Raw genomic sequence first — 26586 nt, 5'->3', positions numbered from 1 at the left:
TTTATGGTGTTCAGAGGCTTGGCAGTGATACACCATCAATGATGGTGCAGAAGTTTCTTTCAGTGTTTGGAATGCACATGCAGATGCAATGTCTAGCCTTCTTGCAGGGTTATAACGTCACAATGGGAGTTTTACTCACTGTTCCTGCAAAGCCTGTTAATCTCGGACTTGCAGGTACGGAATGGGAGCTCCTTTTGATTCTACAGTGGGGTTTTGTTAGTACTTCTAAATGCTGCTCATGGCTTCAGTGGGAATTTCTAAACAACACTGAGTGTTAATGTCATGTCTCTGTATTTTTCTCGCCATTCCTTTCCACCTCTCTTCCCAGGACAGTGTTCTCTAGGTAGATGTTTGTTTCTTGTTTCCTGGGGTAGACTTGCAGTTGTACGTGCATCTGTAAATGCAGACGAGTGATCGATATTTTTTCTTTTTTTTTTTTTTAATGTGAATGTCACAAGCACATGTGCAGGTTGAGTTCTCAAGATTAAGGCTGGTAGCCTGGACTTTTCTCCAGTGTTGGGAGAGCAGCAGATAAATCTAATTCCTCCATAAGCTTTTATGAAATGAAAAGTTTGCCAGAACTGGTGGGTTTTCTCTGGGCTGTTGTAGAAGCCTTTGCTCAAAGGAGAGGACTAAGCTTTCAAGATGCCCCTACCCCTTCTTTTTCTAATGAGTGTAAATATTTGCTTGCTAAATCCTTGTGACTCTTAAAATAACTTACTTTTGGCTCATCTGTGTTTTCTTCTGCCCACTTGTAGTTGCTTTGCATTTGAGTAGTTGTTTACAGTAGCAGATGCTGAATCTTGACTCCTCCAAGAGTTCAGCACTTATGTAAGTGGTGTTTTACCATTGCACAGCTTTCTAGAGAAGCTGCTACCCCTTTGAATGAATTGGAGTAAGCCACCCTATGAACCTGGGAGTGTTGGGACGAATCTCCAGAGGTTCCTTCTGTGACATGTGTTTCTGTGACAGAGTAGACTCTCCTAGACCTGAATGCATTACTGTGCTCAGCGAGAAGGCAGGCTGGTGGATGACGGAAGCTTGTGCAGAGCACGCTGCTCTTGGGGTTGTGCAACCTACCATCACACCAAAAGCCTCTGTGCTGTGCAGAGCTGCCCACTGCTCTCGGCAGTGCTGCTGGACAAAGCCAGGGAGCAGTATGACACCTGATGCTTAATAAAAAGTTTCTCAGCATGTTTTCTAGTGTACTTTTGTCCTTCCCTTGGTAATTGGAAGGGGATGCACAAAAACTTTCTCCTGCTGCAGCAGGAGGATAGCTTGGGAGATGTTTGGGTAATATGCAGTGTTTTTTGCATGACTGAAAAGGAAGCAGTAGCTTTTTCCCTTTATTTTGCTACTTGTGCACAGGACTTGTTTGGCTCATTTGTAAAGGTGTGATGCCTCAGGAGATGTGTATCAGGTACTACTTCTGGGTATGGAGAGTTTCTGAACTAGAATTATTTCCAAAGCCTTCACTGGGGTGTACTTGGGGGCAGGATAACCTGGCTTGTCTGAATGCTGGTGCATGTTTCTCTGTGTGATGAAGAAGAACCAGAGAATGCAGTACCTGTACTGACTGCCATGTGCTTTTCCTTGGCAGATGATGCCTTCATCAACCCTCATCTCCAGAGGATTTTTGAGCGTGTACGTCAGAGTGCTGACTTCATGCCGATAAAGCAGATGATGGTGAGAAATATTCCTTCCTAACTATTAGGGGAGGAGGGACAATAACAGAAAAAATGTCACCTGTGACATACCCTGGTAGGGGAGGTGGATGGGGATTTTTACAAGTATTCTTTCAATAAATGTTGCATATTTTCAGTTTTGGGTAGCATCTGATTCCTTATCTCTTATGTGCTGTCTTTTCTCTCCAAAACATTGAAGCTCAACTCTAGACAGAGGGAAAAATGCTGGGCGTGTTTATATACCAAGACTATGCTGATGGGACAGCACTGAATGTTGCACACAGATATGATTATAGGGTCTTGTTGAATGTAGCCTCCTCTCCGTTTTCTCTCTCTTGTCTTTCTCATGGATGTTAAGCCAGTGTCTAAAAGTGCTGACACCCCATTTTAGAAACAGACTTGCAAGCCTTAGTCTGATGGAAAATTAACAGCAACTGTGTCCTTACTTTTTTTGGTTAAACCTAATCCACCATCAAGAGCATCCAGAATGAAGCAAACTAAGTTTGCTTTCTCCTATGTACATGGTCTCTCTTTGTTTCTACTTCCCTCTGTAAATTAAGATGTGAAGGGTGATGCAAAAGGAATTGCCAGCACTACTTATCTTCCGAAAGATGCTGAGCAGAGCCAGAACTTAAGTATGGCAGTCTGGCAATGTAGCAAAAAAGCTGTTAAAGCAGGGTGTGATGTTTAATTGTCAATACTGCCTTAAAGAGAGTCACTCTTGCATGCCTGGATTGCTTCTGTTCAGCTTGGCAGCATGATGAAAGAGGAGGAATACCCAACTACTTGCGCATTTTCTAGAAGATAACAAGCGGCATCAAAAAGGGGACTTTTGTATTGCTAAGGCAGCAGTGTTTGTGCTCAAGATCTCTGACTTTTAGGCCAGAGGAACAGAGCCTCACACAGATCTGATCAGTGTCTGTTTAGTGCTGGGGAGGCACTGCAGGCTGGACCACTCCTCATGATTGTCTGCAATTACGAGGAAGGGAGGACAATCTAGAAAGCAGGGTAGAGTTATTCAGAACTACTATAGGCTACGTGAGTCACCTTAGAGGAGCATGATTTCCAATAGCAGTAATCTTAAATCTTTGCTTCCCATGCCCTGAAGCCTTCTTTTTATTTGTAGAAAACTCTGAACAATGATCTTGGCCCCAACTGGAGGGATAAACTGGAGTCCTTTGAAGAACGCCCCTTTGCTGCTGCTTCAATTGGTCAGGTTCATCTGGCACGCTTGAAAAACGGGAAAGAAGTTGCCATGAAAATCCAGGTAGGCTTTACAGACCAGCCTTGCCTCTTGTCTATGCCCCGTAGCAGGGCAGGGGAGCTGCATAAGTGTCTTTACTGCTAGACAAATAAGAAACATTTGAATGCAAGTGAAGATTTGGGTCCAGCAATGTCTTACCTAGTGCAAGCAGAAGGGAGGGACAGAAAAGGTTCTGCAGGTTGAGCCAGTCTCTGTCTCCAGATGAGTGGGAGATGTTTCTTAGGTATATTGCTGCAGCGTGGGGATAATGGTGGTGAGGGACTGCTTGTACTTCTAGGGCTGTGTGCGGAGGTCCTACCTGTTCCACAGGTCAGTCCCCTCTCTGCGATGTGCACGTGCGCCTTTGTGGCCACAGCCCAGAGGCTAAAGAATTTTTAAGTGATAAGCAGGCACTGACTGTTGAGCAGTGACAGTCGTGGCAATGCAGGAGGGTATTCACCAACTCACACTAAAGCTGTCAGCAACTTCAAACAGGTATTTCTAACAGAATTGAGATCCCTCGCTGACTGAGCAGGGTCGAAGATAAAGCTGGTAATCTCGTTGGTGTTTTTGTAAAGTGGGGAGGCTTTACAAACGGTATGGATGGGTACTGGTGTCATCTTCTCAAGCTGTTTGTGTCCAAAGTACTCTCTACACTTTGGCCAAGGTGAAAGCAATGGGAAGTTAGCCCTGCGGCATCAGCACACTTTCTGCTCCACAGCAGTGTAGGCTGGTCCCCTTCTTGATGGACCAGGTGAGAAAGAACAGAAGGTGGCACCTTTGCCACGACTGGGCTGGGGCCTCACTGCTTGCCCTGCTGCTGTGGATGAAACACTGTGGGGCTGTCAGTGGCAAGTCCTTTCTGCTGTGGTAGGGAAATGACCGACTGCCATGTCTCTTGTGAGATTTGTGTGTCCGAGAACCTTTCATGTGTTGGAAGAGTCCCTGTCAAAGGACCTGAACAGGACTGTCTCTCCGTCTCACATTTTAAGATGCTCGGCTTTAAATAAGCTTTCAGAGGAGGGTGTGTGGCTCAGGTATGCCCTGGTTCATTGCCAGGCTGTAGGTGGCTGTGTCGCGGGGGTCAGTGGATGTTGAGCTGGAAGATGTTCTTATATTACTCTGTACAACTGGGTCATCTAGTCTCAGCACTGCCCTCTCCCATTCTGTCCTGCAGTACCCTGGAGTTGCCCAGAGCATCAACAGTGATGTTAACAACCTGATGACTGTCCTGAGCATGAGCAATATTCTCCCTGAAGGTAAAAAGACAGAGACCCTTGGCAGGCCCTGTATTCCTGCTGGCACATGTTGAGCTCTGCCAAATGGTTTCAAGAAGCGCATTGTATACTTGCCTCCGTAGACTGGAGGGAGGAAACAGCCTCAAGGAAACAGTGAAAAGGACTTAAGAATGATAAGTCTGCCCAGGAGCAGATCTTCTGCAGAAAGCAGGAGAGGTAGTGGATGAGGGCAGTGGGTGCAGGGCCAGTTTGGGGAGGCATGTTCCATTCCCCTCTCCTGCTGCAGAGCTGCCACTCTCTTTGCTAGGCATGTGCCTGCTCCAGTGTCCACTCAGTGGGGTGGGAAGTGCACCTGTGTGGGTTTTTCCTGGCCACGTATGTGCACGCACCTGCCAGAATAACGTGTACTTGTCTCTGTGTGCTCTTTATAGTGAAAGACCTGCAGGGACTCTTGGCAAAGTATAAAGTGTCTGGCTATACTCCCCTTTGTTGGCTTTCTAGGCATGAAGCGTGGGCAGTGTTCAGCTTAGGTAGCCTTGCTTTGTCCCTGTTATGTTCTGGTACATTTGGCAGAACTTATTCTTCTCCATGCTTCCTGTAGCTCTCCATGCCTGCTATCCTCTGCTCTTCCCAGTCATCTTCTGTTCTTCCCAGTCAGAGTTGTGGAGAGGTGGAGAACTGTCAGGCCTGGAGCTTGCTCAGTGTCCCAGCACATGGATAAGTCCCTTTTTCTCACAGGGAATACAGGACTTACTACTCTTTTTTTTTTTTTTCCAAATATCTGCCTGCAGCGGCTGTAAATCTTAGTGGGACTGTATAAATACTGCTTTAAAATCAGGCTGGGTGCTGGAAACCTGGGACTGTTTTCTGTGATGGCTGGGCAGGACCCCCTGCAGAGGTTGCTGCAGAAGCAGGCATCTACTGGCCCAACAAGTAGTTTGGTTTTCCAGCTCCAAGACTGAGAAGACTGGACTTGGCAACTCAGGCCCTGACTACATGCAGTTGCATTTCACTGCCTTAGTCATGCTGACTGCTTCTGCCTAGTACTGCATGTTCCCAGTTGTAGGCAGATACAGTTTGGAGCCTTTTTCTGCTGCTTTTGCCCAGGCTAGTGTTTGGGTGCTTCAACTCTTTGGTGTGTGTCTCTGCACACCCATGCCATTACCAGCAACAGGCAGCTTGGGCCGTGGGGTGGGACCTGGGGGAGAACAGAGCCCTGCTGTACAAGAGTGGTGTGGATGTACCTTGCTTTAGCAGCAGCTGTGTAGCCTTGGCCTGGGATTACCTGCAGACCTGTACCTAGTTGGAAATATGTTTTGGCTCTCTGGGGCTTCTTCTACTCTTCAGCTCAGAGTTGGCTGGATAGCAGGTTGCTCCTCAGCTACTGTTCTGGAAAGTTTAGCCTGAGGGGGCTCCTTTTTTCTAAGCCTACTCTCTTCTCTGCTGTTTGACTTTCAGGTTTGTTCCCTGAGCATTTGATTGAAGTCCTTAGTAGAGAGCTGGCCCTGGAGTGTGACTACCAGAGAGAAGCTGCCTGTGCAAGGAAGTTCCAGTATGTTCATACCATTGCCTTCAAACCCTCCCGTCTCTGTGTGTGTGAAGTGCAGGAGAGGTTGCTTAACTTCAGGGACAGTGGGGGGATGAATGCCATACCCTGGGATGTAGCACAGGGGAAGGGTGTGTGTTCGTGGCCTGAGCTGTCCCCTGGAATTACCACCTTGTCTCCGTCAGGTGTATTTTCAGTCAGCTGAAATGTGATGGCATATCCTCTGTCCTTCAGTACAAGCCTGTCTGTTTCGCTACATGTAAAGGTACTGCAGTAACTCTGGAGGCCAGGTTGCAGTGCAGTTCTGTGTACTCTTACATCAGCCTGTTGTAAACTTCGCCCATCCTTTAGCCTAGGAGGTTTTTCAGTTCAGGTCTCTTACAGCAATTAATACCACCAGCACTTCCTGCTCCCTTGGCTTGCTCTAGCAGTGGGGGTCCATATTGTTTTTACATGAAGGCTGGATGAGGGAGAGCTGCTGGAGGCTGGATGTTCCTCCTGTCCTGCAGAACTACCCCTGTGGCATTGCTCCCCTTGGAAAAGACCTGTTGATTCCATGGTTATAGTCTTGCCCTGGAGCAAAATGGGGTGAGCAAAAGAGCCTAGTGCCCATTGATGTAGCAGCCTGGAGCCCTCCTACTACCACTGCTCTGGCAGGAGATGTGACCTCAGGAGCTGGCAGTAGCTGTAAGTCATTGGCATGGTTTCTGACGACTTGATCCCTACTGTAACTGCTGAGGAAAATGTCTCTTGGGAGCCTCAGCCAGGGTGTGGGGAGAGGTGAAGGGCCTGTGTGCTGCGTGAGGTGTTGTGGAGGAGCCTGGCTGCTCTCAGGGCTCCTAACCTTTTCCTCTCCTTTCTCTATCCCCTAGGGAGCTGCTGAAAGACCACCCCTTTTTTTATGTCCCAAGAGTAGTGGATGAGCTGTGCAGCAAGCATGTCCTCACCACGGAGCTGGTGTCTGGCTTCCCCTTGGATCAAGCTGTGGGGCTGAGCCAGGAGATTCGAAATGAGGTACTGTGGGGTATGGTAAAGGTGGTCTTCCTTCTCCCCTTGCTCAAGCAGCGTGCTTGGCTTGCCTGGTGACTGGTAGATCAGGGGATACTTTGTGGAAGGGCAAACCTGAGCAGTGCAAAGCAGGGATGGAGTCAGGGACTGTCTGGAGCCTCTCTTCTATGGCTCAGTAACAAGCCAGTCTCCATCCTGTCTGAACATCTTGGAGGACTTCTCTGTAGGGAGTGTGGCAGTGACACCAGAGTCTCCTCAGGCTGGTCTAGGCCTTGCAGGTGCCAGCATTCAGCAGGGAGGGACTGGAGGGGTGAATGGCAAGGGTGGCTGAAAGGGAGGTAGCCTAACTGTGTAACACCTAGATGCCCTGTTTCTCTCTGACCTTCAGGTTGGGATGGTTTGTCAGCTAGGGGAGAGGGTTCTTGTTTTGCAGCTGCTCTTCTGGGCAGGAGTGCAGAATCATCTCCTGCCCTTGTGCAAGTGTTTGGGTGTCATCTCCTTCTGCGGGACTGACGTGTGCTGCACAGGGCTGCTGGAAAAGTACCCCTCAGTAAACAGCGGGGGGATGTGGGGATGGGTGGGTGGTGGTGCTGAATATAGCAAGGGATTGGAGTGCCGTGGTGGGACAAGCAGCTGCTCTAGTAGCAGAAATAACTGTCCTGGTATTTGGATTTTTTTTTTGTCTTGGTGTGAGCTGTCAGCTGTTAGCAGGTCACTGGGAAAGAGGGCAAAGTATGTTCCTCTAGATAAACAGATCTCACCACTATGCTGGACTTGAAGCTATGCCAGAGCTGGCTGCCTGTGATCCCTGAGCTGACTGTTTGTAGGGCTTGTCTCCTCTGATGAACTGCTGTATCATCAGGGCTGCTTTTAAAAGGCTGTGAGGTGGAGTATTGCTGCAGGAGCAGTCCTCCTTTCGTATAAGTGACTGGCCTGGCTGACCCACAGCCCTTTGACCTAAATGGCAGTGTCCTGTAGCAGGGTCTGGCTTGCATTTGCTGCTCTCCTCCCTCCCTCTTGGATATGGTGTTTCACTCAGCTTTGCAGAAGCTGAAGAGGGGCAGAATGAGGCTGGCAGTTCTGCTGAACAGGCTTCAGCTTAAATATCCTCACAGAAAACCTCTGCTGTAGTATGTAATTCAGCAGCGGGCTCTTCAGGAACTGCTACTCTTGCTTCCCCCATGCCTGTCAGGCCCAAGGTGTGGGTCTGCTGCTCCTCCCTCAAGCTGTCAGTGCCGTGCCCAGAAGACTTGGCTGAGGAGTACATGGTGGGTGTGTGTATCTAGCAAAGACCCCTTTCAGTAATGGTTTGGACCCAGCTCTGTACGTTGTTTGGCAGCTTTACAGGAAGAGACTCTCCTCTTTAGCTTCTTTGGGCCTTTAACTTAAAATGCCCTGGAACTGCATCTCATTTCCCCTGAGCTGCACTGCCTTCATTTTGGACAGGGTCCTGCAGCACTTTCCACCAAGGTAGGCTGTAATGCTCTACCAGCACCCCTGACCTCTGCTTCTGGATACCTCTTTGCACTGTGAAAATGTTTCTTTGCTCTCAAAGCAACAACCAAGTGTGTAGTCAGAGCTGGGAAGGTAAAAGGCAGGACCAGGACACAAGTAACACATACAGCTGCATGAACCCTGGAGCCTGGTGTTCTCTGCTGCCAGATACAGGGCAGCAGCCTCTCTGGAGACACATCCAGGGGCTGATAGGAACTACAGCTCAGGCTGATATAGAACTTGCGTAGTATCTGTGCTGTCTGCTAAGGATGTCCCATGGCAAGTGTGGGCTGGGAGTTGCTGAGTTGCTCTCTCTCGCCTGTTCAGGAGTTTTCCAGCATGGAGCAGATAGTTCTTGCCAGTGTGGTCATGTGCTCCCCGTTTGCTAATGCCTGCTGTAAATTACATGTGTGAGTAGGGCTTGCTACCCTCCTGACTTGCTTCTTTCTCTCCTTGCTTTTCAAGATCTGTCACAACATCCTGGTCCTGTGTCTGCGGGAACTGTTTGAGTTCAGGTACATGCAGACTGATCCAAACTGGTCAAACTTCTTCTATGACCCACAGTTGCACAAGGTAAGCCCAAGCAGCTGCTGTTCTACTTGTAGAAGAGGTGTTTTTACCAGCTTTTGATTATTCCCCACTCCCAGAATTTAAGGAGCCCTTACTGAGATTCTCTCAGATTCCTGTCCTTGAGTCCTGGACAGATAGGACAGCTGAAAACTGTGCCTTTTGCCACTTGTCCTCACTTGGCCTGAGTGGGAGAGCAGGGCTCCCATAACCCTGTCTGTCTGTCTTTGGTGTTAGATCCAGTCACAGCTACTTCCTTAGCTTCAGGGTCTGTTTTGAAGCTGGTCAGTGGGAAGTTGCAGCTGGCAGTGCTCTACCAGGGCATTCTTTAGTTAAATGGTCTGGTCTTGAGCTGTGCTGAAGATACAGGTGCCTGGGGGAGCAATTGCAGATGTCCTGCTTGTGGGTTTGGCTGCTTGCTTGTGCCCTGCAGGTCAGATTAAATTGCTTGTTCGTCCCTGAGGTCTGTGTTGGAAAGTGCAGGGAAAAGGTTCTGTGCTGCTGTGTCCCCATGCAGAAAGCCTGAGTGCAGTTATCAGCTGAGCAGGGGTGACAGTGTGAGCACAGGCTCTACCTCCTCTGCCATGTACTAGTGCAAATATTTGTGCTGCTGTAAGGCATTAAAGGACCTGGGGGGAAGCTGAGCTGCAGTGCAAAGGCCCTCTAGCCAGCTGAGCTTCCTGAATACAGCAGAGGTCTTCTTAAGGTCTGGCTCTACTTGAGGGGTTGACACTAATACAGATGGGCTTGTCCATTTCCAGGTGGCCCTGCTGGACTTCGGAGCAACACGAGGGTTTGATGAGAAGTTCACAGATGTTTACATAGAGGTGAGGACTTGCACTATGTCCTAGAGTGCTGCACTGGGGGTCTTAAGAGTATCTGCAAAATTCTGCTTATCTATTAGCTGTATCACTTTGTACTAGAATCCACTCTATGTGTGGAGGGAAGCAGGGCTAGAGGCAACTGGGATCTCTGTTCCTGGTTCATCCCTTACCATAGCCATCTGCATGTCTGCTGCAAGCCTCTGGCTATTTGAGTTCGGATGTTTAAATTGCATGACAAATGTGGAGAACCGCTTACTGGCAGACTTGGGCAGCGGAGCATCTCAGACCACTCAGAATTCAGAAAATTTTTTTTTTTAATATGAGGGAATGCAGGAATTGCTTGTCCTGCTCCTTGTCACTTCCTGTGATTTCCAGCTTGCTTAGACTTTTAAATTTATGTGAAGTCATATGGGCTTCCTTTGATTGCCATGCTCTGCACTTGATAAATTGAGCTGTAGGGGCCATCAGATGTTACCTAAAGCTTCTCCTAGTTGGCTCTACTGTTCTGTTGAGGTAGGGGCTGATTCATGAAGCTGTTTTAATGTCCCTTACACTCTCTGGGCTATGTGTAGCCCTGCTAAGAGCTTTGGAGAGCCAGTAGCTTTTAAACTGGCCAACATGCAGACCCCTGAAGATGAAGACAGAGGCAAGGAAGTGAGCAGGCAGCATGTGTACCTGTAGTAGCCTACATAGTCGTCCTGTACTCAAAATGTGTTTCAGTCATCCCCTAGCTGTCCTGAAAGTGTTCTTCCTACTTAGGTAATCAAGGCAGCTGCTGACATGGACAGAGAAAGAGTACTGAAGAAGTCCATTGACATGAAATTCCTCACTGGCTATGAAGTTAAGGTATGGAGCAGAAGGGTCTGCTTTCAGTGGTGGCTAGTTTGTTATGGGTCTGTGGCCTTCCCCAGGCTTCTTCATGTGGTAAAAGCCAATGTCAGTCTGAAAGCCCTGTTGATGTGAGGGAGGAGGGCAAAAAGGTTTTGGCTTCTGTTCTCTCACTTCCTTTTGGAGTTGGGAGCAGTAATGATGATGCAGCTAGCCCCAAAACCACTGTCCTTCCTTTCTTCCCCCAGCAAGACCATGCCGGTGGTAATCACTGCTGAAATTTCATGACTGGGCAGATGGTCTTCTGGAAGGTTTAGTTGCTTGAAACTGTATTAATCAAGTGTTCATCAGCCTTGCTGGGGGCTGGAGGTTACCTTTTCTTGTGGGTATAGCGAGGTATTTTTCCTGAGCTGCTACTGGCAGTGCTAACATTTCTCCTTTTTCCTCACTGGTGGTTAAAATGGCTAGTGATGTTGCTTATGCCTCTTTCCTTTTGGGCAGGAAATGGAGGATGCTCACTTAAATGCTGTCCTCATCCTGGGAGAGGCTTTTGCATCTGAGGAACCTTTTGATTTCGGCAACCAAAGCACCACTGAAAAGATCCATGCTTTAATCCCAGTCATGCTGAAGCATCGGCTCGTCCCTCCACCAGAGGAGACCTACTCTCTTCATCGGAAGATGGGGGGTTCTTTCCTTATCTGCACCAAACTGAAGGCCAAAATTCCCTGCAAAAACATGTTCCAAGAGGCATATAGCAAATATTGGAGTAGTAGGGGCAAGAAACCAGAGGAGTAGTAAGAATGAACTAACATGTGTTGTTCTGAGGGCACAGTTCAGCTGAGCCTTGCAGAGAGCATTCTAGCCTCCCATCCGTTGCACCCCAGTTCTCCATCCTCTTGAGATGCAGCAGCCTGTGCCCTGGAAGCCAAGTGTGCGTTTCACAAGGACAAAGTCTGTTCTTTCATGCTGTGTCAGCCCTACACTGACTGCCAGTACAGTCTGCAGCTTGCAGGAAACTATCTTCTTGAGTGCTTCCGTACTGTTTCAAGGCACCAGCTGACTACCTTGAATGTGTTTCCGATGTGATGGTGGCTGCATATTGATTGGGTTTTATAATGAGTAGGGGAAGGAGGAAAAGAGCAGAATTTAATATTGAAACCTGTTTGTAATTCTCCAAAAATAGTTTTTTAAAAAACTTCCCTCTTTCATGCCAAGGTGGAACCCAAGTAGTTTTCATACTGTGAATTATAGAATGAAATACGAAGGTGTACCCTACCATGGACGCATTTAGCACTTCCCCCTCATTTTTTTTTAAGTCAAGTGGTGGCAGTCTAAGAACCCTCCTGTGTTTTTACTGACACTGATTTAATGTGAGGGAGGTATGTGTGTGTGTACATAGGATGAAGTTTTATGCTTTCTGCCTCTTTTTGGCTTGTAAGCTAAACATAGGAAATATTTTAAAAATCTGAGAATTTGAGTGCCAATCTCTTTTAAACACACACATACACTCACGCACAACCCATCTTAGTTCTGGGAGTCAAATATGTAACCAACAGAGCTATAGCTAAGCACACATAGTGGGATTCGTCACTGTCTGGTAGGTATCAGCTTTCCTGAGGGCGAGTTAGATAAGCTACAATTCTGACACCAATTGCTTGCTTCGACTCCTAACCAAGAATCCAGTCTGTCTGTCTCTCCGTTTTCCTGTAATGCAGAACTTATGGCAAGGCAGACAAACACATAATGTCTCTCATGAGCATTTCAAGCTTTTGCTGAAATGTCACACACTTAAAACCAGACGTGCAGTTTTTAACTACTGGAGTCAAGCTAGGAAATTCACTTTCTTCGATTTTTGTACAAAGCCTGTACCTGTACGACCTCCTGATTTCAATAAAAAAGTGCTTGTGCAGTGGGCCTTCTGCCTACAGTTCTTTCATCTTCTGGTGTGGTAATGAATAGCCAAGTGAACGGTGTCCTGTCCTGTTCTGTGGAACAGCAGTTGAGTGGAAGGGGAAGCTTCCAGGTTTCTGCTTGTTGCAGTCATGTGCTCAAAGAATCGCTACTACCCTTGTAAAGCCATCTATCTGGGGCCTGTTTATTCCTTCATCTTTCCATTGCAGCTGTGTCACTAGTGCTAACAGTGATGGTGACAAGTTTACCAGGAGCCAGAGGAACACCAGCCTGAACGTCTGTCTGGCCATGAAAATACCTGGTAATTGACTTGTTCGCTTGTTTTCCGTTGTTTCAGTCACTCTGTTAACAGTCTCCTGGACACATGTCTCTCTCTGCCTTTCCTCTGCTTGTGAAGAAAGAGTGGCTGTTGGAGTTGATGCTTACCTAGTACTAGTAAGGTAGATGTCTTTATCTGGCAAGTGCCAGATATTTCCCAGCCAGCTTAGCCGGTCCTATTCAAGTTAACACAGCCCAGGAATGCAGAGGTTGCATGATCTCAAACTTCAGTACATAAATCCTGACTGCTGATACTTCCAGAGGTAAAGAACAGGCAAGTGCATAAATGGTCTCTCTCAGGAGGGACCTCTGACAAATAGGAATACAGGTTATTGTATTACCTTTACTCCCAGATCATAAACATATAAACGGCTTCATTTAAGACTTGGTTGAGAAAGATCCTGTACTGTTTAATTTAAGTAAAAGTACTCATCAGGTTATTCCTAACCCTTTGAGAAGAGTGAACTCTGCTGTTCAGTGAAGTAATAGTTTTGCATTAAGCTGTTTAACGCTCTACGCTGATAGCGTAATTTTCTGCGTTGTTTTGGGTTCTGACAGACATTGTTTAGTTTTTCTCCTTTGGATCTAGAGCTTGCAGCCGCAAAAACAGCAGAACTGTTTGAGATGTTAAATGCTTATGTTAAAAGTTAAAAAGCAAAGTATAAAAAGCTGACAAGGGAATTGGATTAGGTGAGCTTCAGACCAAGATTTCTGAAACTGAAGATTCAGAGCCAGTATGTTCAGAGAACTTGCAAAGAAGGCAAAATAACTCAAAGAACACTACAGTTCACTTTTCCAGTAAGCACAACTCTGTGAGATTGGTATGTGCCTGTTCATGTGACCACAGATGTTTCATATACCATGCTGGGACATGAGTGTTTAACTCTAGCAAACATTTCCCCTCCCTAGATGACAGCATGTTTAAGAAAAACATCAAGCTGAACAATGCAGTGGTTTGCATTTGCCTAAAGGACAGCAACTAGCAGAAGGTAAGATGTTTATTAGGAGAGCTAATTAAAGCTTTCAGTCCCTAATTCTGCTGGCCTTTTGTCTATGTTCTAAAAGCATCAATAATTCCTATAGTTTTGTCCAGAGAGATTAGGCATTGCATGTCAGGGTACCAGCTGTGGAGAAAAGGTGAGCAAGAAACACTCTGCTCTGGCTTCAAATCAAAGAAGTCATGACACTTTACAGTGAGCAAGAACACTGATCACTGCTGCTTGCTCTGTAGAAGCTGGTGCATTTGCTTGAACTACACACAGGTTGAGGATATGAAATGATTCTCTGCTGCAGCAAGTTTCTAATTTCTAGAAGAATCCTCTTGCAGAAAACAGTTCTTTGTTCCACAGGGCAAGCAGGAGGTTAAATCCGCTTCTCTGAAGCCAGGGTTTTTTTCCATTCTAGAGAATCAAGATTCAGGCCACATGTGGTGGCAGGGATTTTTCCCTACCTTCTTTTTTTGGAGCAGCCAGGTTGACTATCAAAACAGAAAATGAATGCTGAGGAGCTGAACAGGAAGCTTAACGTGCAGTTAACTTTGCTTTTCTAATGTCCAAATCCCTTGACAAAAGAAGGCCTGTTTCCCAAGACCTTCACAGCTGCAGTGGTGCAACTGGAACCCTGGGAAATCAGAAATCAGCGCTGACTGTAAAAGTCAGAGCATAGGAAACAGATGGTATTTCACAGAGCTACAGCAGCTAGGAGAGACCTGCAGTGGTGTAAATGGGATGAGCCCAGGCTTAAATCCATTTAAGTTAGCGTAGGGAGCTGAAAAAGTAATAATTCTGACTGAAAGAGGACAGGATTAGAAGTTTCTGTGGAGTAAGCGAGCCTGTGGCCATGTAAGAAGTGGGAAGGATGCTGACTGTTCCTGGAGGGGATTGCTGGTTGTCTTTGGTAACAGAACACCCAGGCTGGCACCTACTGGGAGCACAGGCTCAATAACTGGGGGTGTGTGTGGAGAAATGACTGAAGCATGTAATCAAAGCTAGGACTTCTACCAACAGGGTAATGAATGAAGAGGAAGATGTCCCAACAGAGTCTCTGGTGTGGAGAAAACCCCAGGCTGACTTGTGAGGAACTGGTGGATGATGTGAAAGGGTCAGGAGACATGCAAAACCTCACAGGTATTTTGAGATGCACTTAAAGATGCATGAAAGTCAAGAAATAAGAATCCAGCTCTAGCACTAGGGCAGCTGAAACATTTGATGCGTAACTAAATGCAGGAGGAACATCAGAAACAATGACTACAACTATTAACACAGAACAGATGACCTAGGAAAAAGATCAGGAAGGTCAATATACCAAAGTATAAGGTGGTTTGACTTCGAATTTTCAAAAAGGTTCTGGTATTTTTTTCTGGAATCTATTAGAGCTAAATCCATTTTCTCTCACATTCTGTTTCTTCCCAGTGTGTACTTGTGCAGGTGCATTACAACATGCTGGTTTTATCTGTAAGAACACCATTATTCCCCTTTCAGTTTCCTCCTCACAGCTTAACAGGGGCAGGTAGGAAAAAAAGACAGAACATCTGCATTTCTAACAGTTCCCTGTTTTATTGCAGTACATCAAAGTAGGTTAATATTAAGTGTGTTACCAACATAAAATAGTGGTGGTAAGTCATTTTAACATTGTTGACTTTTCCACCTTAAATATTTCTGTGCAAAAGAATCTACATCATTGTTCTGTAGCAGAGAATCTCTTACAATGTCCCCTACAACACTGAGGGCATTAAACAAAATAGTGAGAAGAGGCAAAAAGCAGAATCTTTCCCCCACACGCACACTTGTCAGCTTTTATACTCTAAAACAAAAAAGTGATTACATCTATGCCATGCAAAACTGTACAATAATATTACAATGAAAAACCTAAAAAACATTTTAAAAATAAATGATATGAAACTGTCATACATAAAAAGGCAGGTATAATTGCTCTGAAATACCAACACTGGTTTGTTTGTGGATTTCTTCCCTGTGGATGAGACTTTCTTAAATGCAGAATGAAAATAGGTTGTTCTGAGCTGCAGCTGGAATGAAAGACAAAGTAGAGTTGGAATTTAGACTGGAAAGCCTGCAGCAAAGTGGTTTCTGGGGCTGTTTATCAAATAGAGTGTGAACACAAAGCACGCGGAAGGGTGCAGTTTGTGTTAGTGCAGAAAGTTGTCACATTTTCTCCGTGGAACTGACTCCTATTAATGAAAAAACCACAGCAGAAGCTACTATGTGCCACTTTTGAGTCTCAGACTAAAGCTCAGGAGGTGTGGATACTTGCACTGCAATAGCTTTTACCCTTGATGTATTCATTTAAAATTAAACAGCGTGCATAAAATGGAAAAAAAACCCCTTCTTCCGCCCAAGACCGTGTTTGTCCTGTTGCTGAGGGTCTGGTTGTGCAAGACAATATGGTACCAGAATCTATTTCTGTCTTAATATTCCAGCTGTTTTGTTTTGAAAGGCTGACACGCTCTGTGAACCTGTTGGGTGCGGTTAAACTACACTTCTATAAATACGCTGTGCTTTTTGGGCTTTTTTTTGGTATGACAAAACCCTTAACTTCCCTCTGCTGCATACCTGAGAATAACACACCTGGCTTGTAGGCTTGTAATTTTATCAGAATCAAATCAAAGAGAGAACATTCCTGACTCAATTTTGAAACTTGTTAAAATGGGCAAAATGCACATGCATAACAAGCCGCAGCAACTACTTCACCACTGCCTCAGGAGGTTTTTTTTTTGAAACCACCAGCTGTCTTCTACAGGTCAAAGGCATGAGAGAAGAGGGTACTATAACCTTGCTTTTGGGTTTACGAAATGTGGAAGGAAGCCACATATCTGTGTGCGCACATGTGCAGGGGAATAATATTTACCAAACCTTTTTCATTCTATAACCTGGAATCCTTAGTAGCTGCCTGAATCTGTTCAGATCCTTTGTTGCCATCAAGAGAAGAAAAAAAATGCAAAACCCAACAATCTGTATGTTTAAGCAATTTCAAAAATGCAAATGCTTTCAGTCTCAGCCGAAAGGGAAAAAATCAGCTAGATATATACTGTGTACAGAGAACATATGCTACAGTCAAGAATTCAGTGGGAGATTTTAAGCTCCCTGAACAAAATGCAGCCCTCTAACTGTGAAGTTGAAGCAATGCTACAGTGCAAAGTAGCGAACATCAAACCTTAAGAGACAACTGTCTTCGAGATACCAGTCAAGAGTCTTACAGTTCAAATGACCAAGTTAATTTTTCCTAGCCCAATGAGTAATTAAAAAGCTCAGCTACAGTATGTGTATGGTTTCAGTGTTCATACCAACAAAAAATGTGTGGTTTAAAATTGAGCATATAATCAAATGGTCCCCAAAGATATAAAACTATTCAAGTCCTAGGACAATTTTCCTCTTTTCAAATAAGTGATGTGGTCATTTGCTTTTCAACTGAGAGAACAGTTGCTGTTTCTCTTTTGAACAGATGTGTATAAAAATGCACGGTACCAAACTAATGATTAAATATAGTAATCCTAAAGGAGACTGCCACGGCTTAGAAATTGTGGTGTACAAACAAGCGTAGGCCTGTGGAGCTCATCCTCTGGAGCTTCGTTTTGTAACACAACTGACCTACACTCTGCCTGAAAATGTCAGGTTTTGATATCTATAGATTGCAGGCACCATAACAGAGTAAACAGAGGGGTTTACTCAGCTTAATTGTTTTGCAGTGTCGTGGCTCTTTGGGTTCCATTTTCAGATAGAGCATTAGCTCAACTGCAAAGGAAAAAAAAAAAAATCCACAAAAAAGATCCTGTGACCCTCTCTCAGGGGACTGTCCAGCAGGCTGCTCTATCTTAAATGACTGCTGTTTAAATGCCTTCTCTCAACATCAAAATAAGATTAATGTTTAAATACAACATACAGTAAATACAAAACTAGTCTGCAAAGGCTTTGAAAAGTGTGTGGACATGCTTCACCAAAAGGAGGGAATTGTGGGGAAAAAGCAGTGGCTATACTTGAAGCAATATGCAGCCTTTAAAAAGAAGCTGATGTGGAATTTTAATAATGCCAATAACGCCCTGCCTATCTGTCCCTCAGAAAGACTGAAAACTATTCTGGGAGGAATTAATTTCAAGTGCTTAGCTGTTTGCTAAAGCTTTTAATATTAAATGCCAGGCTTGCAAAAGTAGTAGCTTTGAAGTGAAAACAAACAACACAACCAGCTTGCTACTCTGAAAAACTCAAACAGGAGAGAGACAGGCTTTTGATATGATGGTTTCTAAAAAATTCTTGAATTCCTGTCCCAAAATAACGTTGAATGAGCTTAAGCTTGGACAAGCCTCTTGATTCAGAGTGAAAGAGAAATCTTACCTAGGAGACCCAGCATGACTAAATGGATTAAATGATCCGTGTCTCATTCCCTATTTCACATTTAGATCATGCCTGGAAATTACTGTACATGGTATGAACTTACCTATAACGTCCATTAGGGAGGACATAAACTGGAAAACTCCAAACATCTCTGTGTGGGTGAAACACTATATACTGCTGACTGCAAGAATATGGAATGGTTTAATCAGAGCCATAACAAGTTTCCGAAACCCACAAAAACCAGTATTCTAAATACAAAAAGCCCTTACGTGTTTGAGTATGGTCATAGTATAAAGCCAGCAGCAATACTACTGAGAAGAGAGGCTCATTTGAACACACTCCCAAATGAAAAACACATCTGCCTTGCTAACTAAAGAGAAGAGACATCTTTCTCTTACCATCCATTTGTACATCAGTCTCTCACTTTATTCTGTTGACTGCATGACCAGCTTCAGCTTTTTATTTACTTTTGCAACTTCAGTGGGCTCTGTCTTCCACCGCAATACTTTCTGCCCTCCAACCTGACCTGCTATTGGAACCAAACAGCAGGTGAGCACATACAAACAACTGCAAATTGCACAAACCCACAGCACAGGTGGGGAGGGAGAGGAAAACCAACCTTGCCAGCGTGGCAGTTGTGGGTGACTAGGCATCTTCGACTACCACAGTGTGAACAGTGTGAGGTCAGTCTTCAAGGTTCTTCGTTGCTACAGTGACAGCATAGCCAGCCACGGCTAGCTTCGGGCTAAGGGCACTCATTTGGCTGATGTGTTATTAGCAACTAGTATTTGGTAACAACAGTACAGTTTTGTGGTTAGGAATGGTCAAGGAGATGTGGAAGACTGCTCCCTTCAGAGTTAAACCTGCTCAAAGGGTGACCCAGGGAAACAGTTTTCCTGCTGAATCCTGCTGCATTGAACTCCCTTGCTGCCTTAAGGACCTCTACTGTAGCATGCCATAGGGTTCCTCAGCTGTACAGCTAGCACACAAGAAACCAGGGCAGCCACCTGGCTGACTGGTGCCCTGGGGTTGCTTTCCCATCGTTGTCATTTTTGCGAAGGATGGGGATTAACATGAAAGTAGGAATTATAGCTTCAGTTACGCTACCGCCAGAAGTAAAGAAATGTTGTGAAAGCACCGCAGGGACCTCTCCCACCAGTGCAGCGAGTGCTACGCAAAAGGAATATCTGTCCTGCGAAAGGTTTTAGGCCAGGCCTCCAAGTCTGTATATTACCGAGCATGAAAACAGGGACAACACAAATCTTAAATTAAAGGCTCTCTTAAATAAGCATCCATCTTCTGCTGCATACACAATGCTTTTTTTTCTTTGAATATATACATACGTATTTTACTCTAACATCTGCGTTATTTATTTAAACTCTGTACTGTAGTAAAATATGCATCATTTTAATCAATAAGGATTTGCTGGCGACAATCAGATTGACATTCAAACGTGGTGGCTGAAAGCTTTTATGTGCCTCTGATATACTGATCGTTCCCCATGTAGGGGAAGGGGTCTGTGCTACCTTTGTACAGTACAATGAGCTCTTGTATGAAAACAAAATTCCTCTGAATTTTCTCCTGTTGATACTGGTCTGGTCTACTTAAGCTACTTTTTGAGAAGTGAAGGGGGGTGGGATAAATATGTCTTTAAAAATGGAAGCAGCTGTAACCACACAAATGAAACCAATACTAATACAAATCTACAGCATCTGATATTTACCAACACCCTAGCTTTGCTCTTTTGCTGCTGTCAAATCCAGGGAAGGGAGGGTGAGGCAGTGCTGAACGGTGCTCAAGACGACCAGTTTTTACCTTCCTTTGTACCCCACTCCCAGATCACTTTCAGACAGGGAATGGGGAGGGTTAGGATGATGAAGGTGAGAACTGGAATAAGTGAAGGGGACAGCCATGGGGACAGCAAGCTGCTGTGATGTCAAATCTGAATGCTGAAGCAGTTCATGAGTCCCAACTCACGTGGTCAGAGCTCTCCAGGGAGAGGCTCTTGGTCTTGTGAGGAGAAACCGGGCTGGGAGGGCTGCTGAGGTTGGAGCTGTTCGATGCAGTAGAGTGTCTCGGAGAGTCAGAGTCCTGCAGCCCAAAGACACAGAAGAGCACCAGTAGGTAAAAGGATAGCAAGTTTGAGAATGAGTCGGGGTGCCTGAGCAACAGGTGACTGGATTCAAAGGCCTCCACGTATTTTGCTTGTGTCCAAAAATACTGAGGATTTTTTTTTTTCTCAGAATTTCCTGGTTCAGGGAGACTTAAGAGTAAGTGGTCAGATCACTCTGCTTTCAGCAGGCATAAATGACACTGACATAAGGACACAGCACCTGTGGGATTCTTGCAGTCTGCGTGTTGCCGAGGGCCTTTTGGTCAGCAGAGTGCAATTTCAGGTTGCTTGTGAAGCTACAATGACTCCTGCGTTTTCACATGTTATGATCTGAGATACTCTTGCACTAAACAGAGAAATCTTTGTGGTATGGGCTTCGTCACAGCTACCTCTATGTCACTCCCAGGATATTAATTCAAACCATCCTATCAAGTTACTCCAGCTGGATCTTCCAGAGTACAGTAGAATGCAACTATGTCTGAGCTTGAGTTTGGGTTGCCAGTTGCAGTATATTCAGTACCATGAAAAGCCTGTGTGATCTCTAATTTTCTCACTCCTTGGTAAGAAAATGGGCCGGGGAATTTTTGCTGGCCAATTTCAGATTAAACCCTCCCATGTAAAACGTTCTTGGCTGGAGGGACTGAGTTTAGCACTGAGCAGGATTCCAGTCCTATCATAATGAGAGTCTTGTTCTGTACAGAATATAAATTATTAAATCCAGTTCCTGCTCTAAATAAAATTATTACATGATAAGTCTTAAATTACCTTGTTAACTTCAGGCACTCTGAGTACAAAGTGTCTCGTGTGAAATGGTTGCTAAGATAGCTTAAGAGTCTGTGCAAATGAAGGGCAGAAGGAATATCACTTCAAGCTGTGACAGGTCACTATCAAGCTGTTAACTCTACTGGGCCAGTATTTTGGGGGAGCCTCACTACCCCTGTATCTCCAGATAAGGAGTGCAGAGAGCATTTTCTGCATGTTAAATACCAGTACCAGAGTTAACACAGTTTGACCAAAGTCTTTTGTCAGGATAGCTTGAAATACAGCAAATCCAAGTCTTCATTGCAAACCACTCCCCAAACTTGGAGCCAAACCCACAACAGAATTTAATTTCCTCATCTCTATCAACACACTTAAATTTTCTCCTGTCACTCACCTCTCTCTCATAGTCCCTTGTTGGTGCATCGCTGCCTTGGTCCATGCCACCAGAAGATAAGGAACCATCTGAGGGCGATGCCATGGGCTGACGCTTTGCTCCGTAGCTACCTCCTGAGAATTCCCTCCGCAAAGCACTGCCATTTTGTGCAGATGATCCTAAAATGGGCAGAGGAATTCAACTGCGTTACAGACGCCCATTCAAGGTACTAGAAATTTCTTAGCTGTTTCTGTGGTTAGTTCTGCTTTCCTCCAGCATGTCCCAAGATGCTCAGCTTGTGGCTTGCAGGCTGTGGGGGATTTTGTCTTGCCTGCTGCAGTTTTTCCTAGGGATTCTCTGGTCCCTCCCTTGGCAAGTCAGCATTAGCACGCTTTACCCAGCACAGACAAGATCACTACGTTTCTGACAAACAGAGCAGTTGTAGAAACTGCTGTGGTGCCAGCCTAGTTCTAGTGGCCTCTTTGCCAGGGAGAAGGCAGGTCGTACTGGTTGGTACCGGCTACAGCAGAAGCTCCTTCTGCAAGCAGCTGGTGATGTCCAACAAATGTGCCATGTGCCACAGGAAGGGGAAAAACCTAGAAAAGTTGGGACACCAGTCTTGCCTCTGTTTTCACATGGTCCATTATTTAGTCACTTGCCTGGTCTCAGCACAGGTCACTGTACTGACTCTGGCACACAAAGGCAGCATGGCAGCACTAGGAGAGGTGTTTCCAATGCAGTGCAACTCTTCCATACCAGCAGCCGGTTTTCTATTGCCTTCTCTTTGCACTAGCAGCAAGAGCTCTACGCAGTTCAGCAACAAAGCTAATGACCACAGCGCTTGTGAACAATTTGCCACCGATTTAAAATACTCAAGCAGCAGCAAAGTAGTCCCAAGGGTAAGAATGTAATTCTAATTCTAACGTCAGTTTTAAAAATTTTATAAATTACAAATGTGGGACTCTCAAAAGTGCTAGCTGCTTATTCATGTGCTCCTTTGAAAGCAAGATTAAAATACTGTGCTTGTCCTCAATGGGAATACAGTCAGCCATCACTTCTGAGAATCCTGTCTAGTGGCAGTATGGATAGAAGCAAATGCAGGTAGCCATTCCCCTAAAATACTTGTGTACAGACTCCAAAGCAACACAGTTCTGTTTGCTTACGTGCTGCTAACCCGCTGCTTGCACTCATCGATCGTCCTGGTTCTGTGCGGGTTTTCGTGATCGATGGGATACTGACAGAGCCACTGAACACGGTCCGACTTTCCTGAGGCCGAAGATTCTGCAATGCAGACACACAGAACGATATGTTTACTTATTGACTGCTGGCTCAACCCTGGATGTTATGAAGGCAGGCCCCATAATACATTAAAGCCCCAACCTTACCAGAGCTGAATTATCTGGGCAGCAAGTCAGCGAACTTTGCAAAATAATATTCTGCAGTTTAGTGCAGAGACTGGAAGCACACGCAACACGATAGTGAAGAGCCGAATTACATGGACATATGCAGACAACTGACAGAGCATGTCTAATAATTCAAGAATTTCCTTGAAAGGATGGTTTGCAAGCCTAATTAAGCTGCTATAGATATATTCAAGTTATATCGCATAATGCATTCTTTCTGAACACAAGCTTCCGAGGATCTTATTAAAATTTCTCTCTTTGATGCCATCATTTGTGCCATGCATGTGTAACTTTATACAACAACCATGTTAACCCCTACTGCCTGCAGAGTTATGAACACGTAGTGGATCAATCTGTATTTCAATTACTTATATAATTCCAAAGGTATTAACAGCATTACTCCAGACCTACACTAGTTGAGCCAAAGTGAGAATCAGCCTGTTTTCAGCCTGCTCAAAGAGGATGACCAGAGCACATGCCACTGTTTTCCTACGTATTTTGATTACCGCTCCTGTTTTGTACCCTGAGAGTTACAGTGTGATTTTCTAAATTGGTTAAGTTACTAGACTGAAGTGGTCCTTTACTGAGGGAAGAGATAAAACACAATTTCTCTACTTGGATATGGTAGTTCCTTAAACATAAGTTGTCTTTAAAAGAAGGGAAAACAGTACTTTGAAGTGGGTTCTGGGAGACTTTATTTCTGCTTCTGTTACTTTACAGCTGACCTTAGGGGAAAAGGCTTCTCACTTTATTTAGCCCATCTCTTGGTATATGAGCTGGCTTCTTAGCCCAGAGGGAGTTTCTAATGCCCGTGCATACCATTTCATCTCTGGCTAAATATGAGACTTCATCCTTCTCCTAACATGTTTTGCACTATTAAGTCATTAGCATTAACTAGACTTAGGTTTATGGAACCTTTACAGTTGCAGAATGTGAAAAGAACTGCAGGTAGCTCTGAGCATTACTTTATTTCCACTTTACAAAACACCCCCTGCAATAACTGTTAACTTCTTCCTATTTACATGTTAATTATTTCCCCATCCTCACTCTGCGATAAAGTAGCCACAGATAAAAGAACAGTTGCAATTGCAATGCCTTTTCAAGCTAGGATGTTATGGAGATTTCAGACCAGAACAAAGATTCCACCCCCCACAAGGGTATTCTCAGAGACCCTCAGATACTACCCATTTCTCTGTCTATATTTTAAAATGGATAATTAAATAGAGGCTTTGTTACGCATAGATTTTACACAGCTTGCACTTTATCAGATAATTGTTACCAACCTGCTGTCAATCCAGTCTTACAATGATCCTTAGAGTCATTGCTGTAACAGACCCTTTTGCTCTTACAGCCAACCCTTTGCTTCTCATTCTCCCAGTGGGCTAGAAATGGTTGATTTTTAACATGCAACAAACAAGAAAGAATTAAAATCTCTCCTCCTGTTCCCGGATCTGTCTCACAAACACCAACAAAAGAGAATCAGAGACCTTACAACTGAGAAAGCCCTGTTTAATTTAATCTCATCCATTGCTGCACTATTCTCAATGAGGATTTATACCTGAAGGCTTAAAAAAAAGTCTCTTAAATAATCTGTGGGATCATACTGTTGTCTCTTGCTTACCTTCCCCCCCACCCCACCTTTTTTTTTAAAATGTGAACAACCAACCTACTTTGTAGTACAATATACTAAAATTCTGCTCCTGTGTCCTTCACCATGCAATAAACAATATGAGTTATAGATAGGAGTATGAGCATCCTGGCTGTACATGAACAATGGAGGCTCCCCATACAACATATAAAGGACCTAATAGGTTAAGGAATAAGTTACTGCCATGTTTTGAGAAACAAAGGAAAGCCAAGTGCAGCACTGTGCAAACGTGTGCACTGAGGTTAGTACACTGGAGTTGCAAGGAAGGTCTTTTGTACTTGTATAAACCTACAATGTTTCATTTTGCGAAGTGAACAATTATGTTTAATGATAAGGCGATTAACCTCCTTTACAGTGACTGAGCAGAGGACATACAGGCATCAGGGGAAGGAGGGAACAGGTGGGTGCGTGCAAAAGACTAATTCATTTTAATAGTGTATTCTAATGGTGATTATTTTTCATGACCTCAGTTTGCAAAGTCCATGTAATTCCTTGTAGAAAGTCTCTCCACAAAGCAAATCTTTCATTGTTCTTTGTTCTAAAAAATAAAATAAGCACATGCCAGAGACCCTGGCATTTTGGACCAAACCCCCTGGAAGTGATATGCACATGATACAGAAAAATAAACAGCAGTTATTAGCAGTAGTTATAAAGCAGCAAAATGCAGCAAGTTAAAATAAAAAAAAAAGAAACCTGAGCTTGCTTTACTTAAAGAGACAAAAACCCCTCACTTAGAGGAACAATTCAAACCCTAGCAGGAAAATTCATTCCCACTGTGAACCAAAGAGAGGAAGGTGAGAGAAGAGGGAAAAAAATCAGCAGCAGAGAAGCTGCTTGCTGAGCAAAGTTAATCACTGTGAAATTGGGTGAAAGAACCAAATGAGTTCAGTGCATCCCATTCCCAGCTGGAGAACGGAGCTGCTGTGGAGCTGTGGGTTATGGGCGCGGAGTCGCTCCTCGAGGCTCTGCAGTGTTACCGAGCCTCAGCTCTCGCACCCACACTAACTGCTCCCACGCTGCCTTCTCAGGCAGCAGGGCAAAGGCAGACGTATAAGGTCTAACTAAACAGTTGTAACACCCGTAGGAAATTGTTTGACTATGTTGCTCTGTCCATCATGCTGCTTGTTTTGGATGTTCTGGTTTTAAGTAGTGCTCTGTACATTACATTATAAACCTGAGCTTTTAATTCTTCCATGAAATAATATAATAGAATCTAAACCTACTTCAACAGGCCATTTTTCAACTCCTCTATGGATTCCATGCTGGTTTGCTTCCAATATCCCATCCGTAACTGGGACCACAGTATCCTTGGAGGGAGTGCCACCCTTCTTATACTAAAATCTCCAAACACAAAGAGGGGATGGATAACCATGAAACCGACACTCACGGACTTGCTTTCCCTACAGCTTACAGCATCTCTACCCTTAAACCACAAAGGAGGCAAATGCTTTTCTTCATACAAGGCTAAACCTCTGGTGCTGTAAGGAGCTAACAGGTGCAAGATCTCTACACTCCACGTTGCCCACTTCACATTTTTCCTCCAATTTATGCTAGTAGGCTGCAACATTAGGATGAAGGACTCTTCTAAAGCAAAAATTAAAAGTTATTGTCTAAAACATCAGGGGTCACTAATCCCAGGGAGACTATTCATATGAGAAAGGGAAGGGTCACAGTCTGGCGGTACATCACTGCATATCGAACACAGAAAATTTTATAGTACAGTTGGATTAAAAAGACCCTGTTAAAACTAGAACTGAAATACAGCTTCGGTGACACTATAATGACCCTCTAAATTTCAATTTGGCTTAACAATATTTTTGTTTTGCGTTTCAATAGAGCAATTCCTCTTGTGTATTTGCATCTCTCCTCCTACCAGAAAACCCAGGGTGGATGCAGACATGTCATCACAGGGCACGTTCTCCAAAATGCTGCAACTTCATTTTTGAATCGTAATGGTTGTGACAATTGGGACTTCACAGCAGTGACATATGATCATGCATGTGACCCATCAGAGCTTAGCTGTGCAAATTTGTTTTGGAGTCACATGGAAGAGATTAATTTTCCCCTTGCATTTTTTAGTTCTATATAGTGTTGTATGCAGGTATGTATCAAAAAACCTTCCCGGTGCTAGGGATCTAGAACAGCAACCAAGAGGCGCTCAAAGCAGTCTGGCGGTGAAGGTTTGCCATGCGTGTCTGAAGGGTACCCAAAGGCCACAGAAACCAACAGTAGTGTTTCCACTACAGCAACAGGCATGGCTCAGACCCACAGAAACCTTGA

The 26586-nt window shown here is 44.7% G+C and overlaps 2 protein-coding genes across 6 annotated transcripts in view; one reads left to right on the top strand and one right to left on the bottom strand.

Moving 5' to 3' along the window:
- The window catches only part of COQ8A (coenzyme Q8A), a 48135-nt gene extending 35790 nt beyond the window's left edge, over positions 1-12345 (top strand). For all 3 annotated transcript variants that reach the window (XM_075088718.1, XM_075088719.1, XM_075088720.1), the window contains exons 7-15: positions 1601-1686; positions 2812-2952; positions 4106-4187; positions 5625-5718; positions 6585-6726; positions 8680-8787; positions 9543-9608; positions 10365-10451; positions 10935-12345. In XM_075088718.1, the coding sequence (XP_074944819.1) occupies positions 1601-1686; positions 2812-2952; positions 4106-4187; positions 5625-5718; positions 6585-6726; positions 8680-8787; positions 9543-9608; positions 10365-10451; positions 10935-11228 (1100 nt within the window). In that variant the 3' untranslated portion in view covers positions 11229-12345. The remainder of the gene's footprint in view (positions 1-1600; positions 1687-2811; positions 2953-4105; positions 4188-5624; positions 5719-6584; positions 6727-8679; positions 8788-9542; positions 9609-10364; positions 10452-10934) is intronic.
- A 5844-nt stretch (positions 12346-18189) lies between these two features.
- The window catches only part of CDC42BPA (CDC42 binding protein kinase alpha), a 188951-nt gene continuing 180554 nt past the window's right edge, over positions 18190-26586 (bottom strand). For 2 of the 3 annotated variants that reach the window (XM_075088713.1, XM_075088714.1), the window contains exons 36-38: positions 22419-22536; positions 21277-21434; positions 18190-20098 (exon numbers count right to left, since the gene is read on the bottom strand). In XM_075088713.1, coding sequence (XP_074944814.1) covers positions 19967-20098; positions 21277-21434; positions 22419-22536 — 408 coding nt within the window. In that variant the 3' untranslated portion in view covers positions 18190-19966. The remainder of the gene's footprint in view (positions 20099-21276; positions 21435-22418; positions 22537-26586) is intronic. The other variant, XM_075088717.1, reaches the window with a different exon arrangement.

Source organism: Phalacrocorax aristotelis, chromosome 3, assembly GCF_949628215.1.
Source record: "Phalacrocorax aristotelis chromosome 3, bGulAri2.1, whole genome shotgun sequence".
In the NCBI taxonomy this organism is placed as follows: Eukaryota; Metazoa; Chordata; class Aves; order Suliformes; family Phalacrocoracidae; genus Phalacrocorax; species Phalacrocorax aristotelis.
The sequence above is the reverse complement of the archived record's forward strand: the minus strand, read 5'-3'. Positions and strand labels throughout refer to the sequence as shown.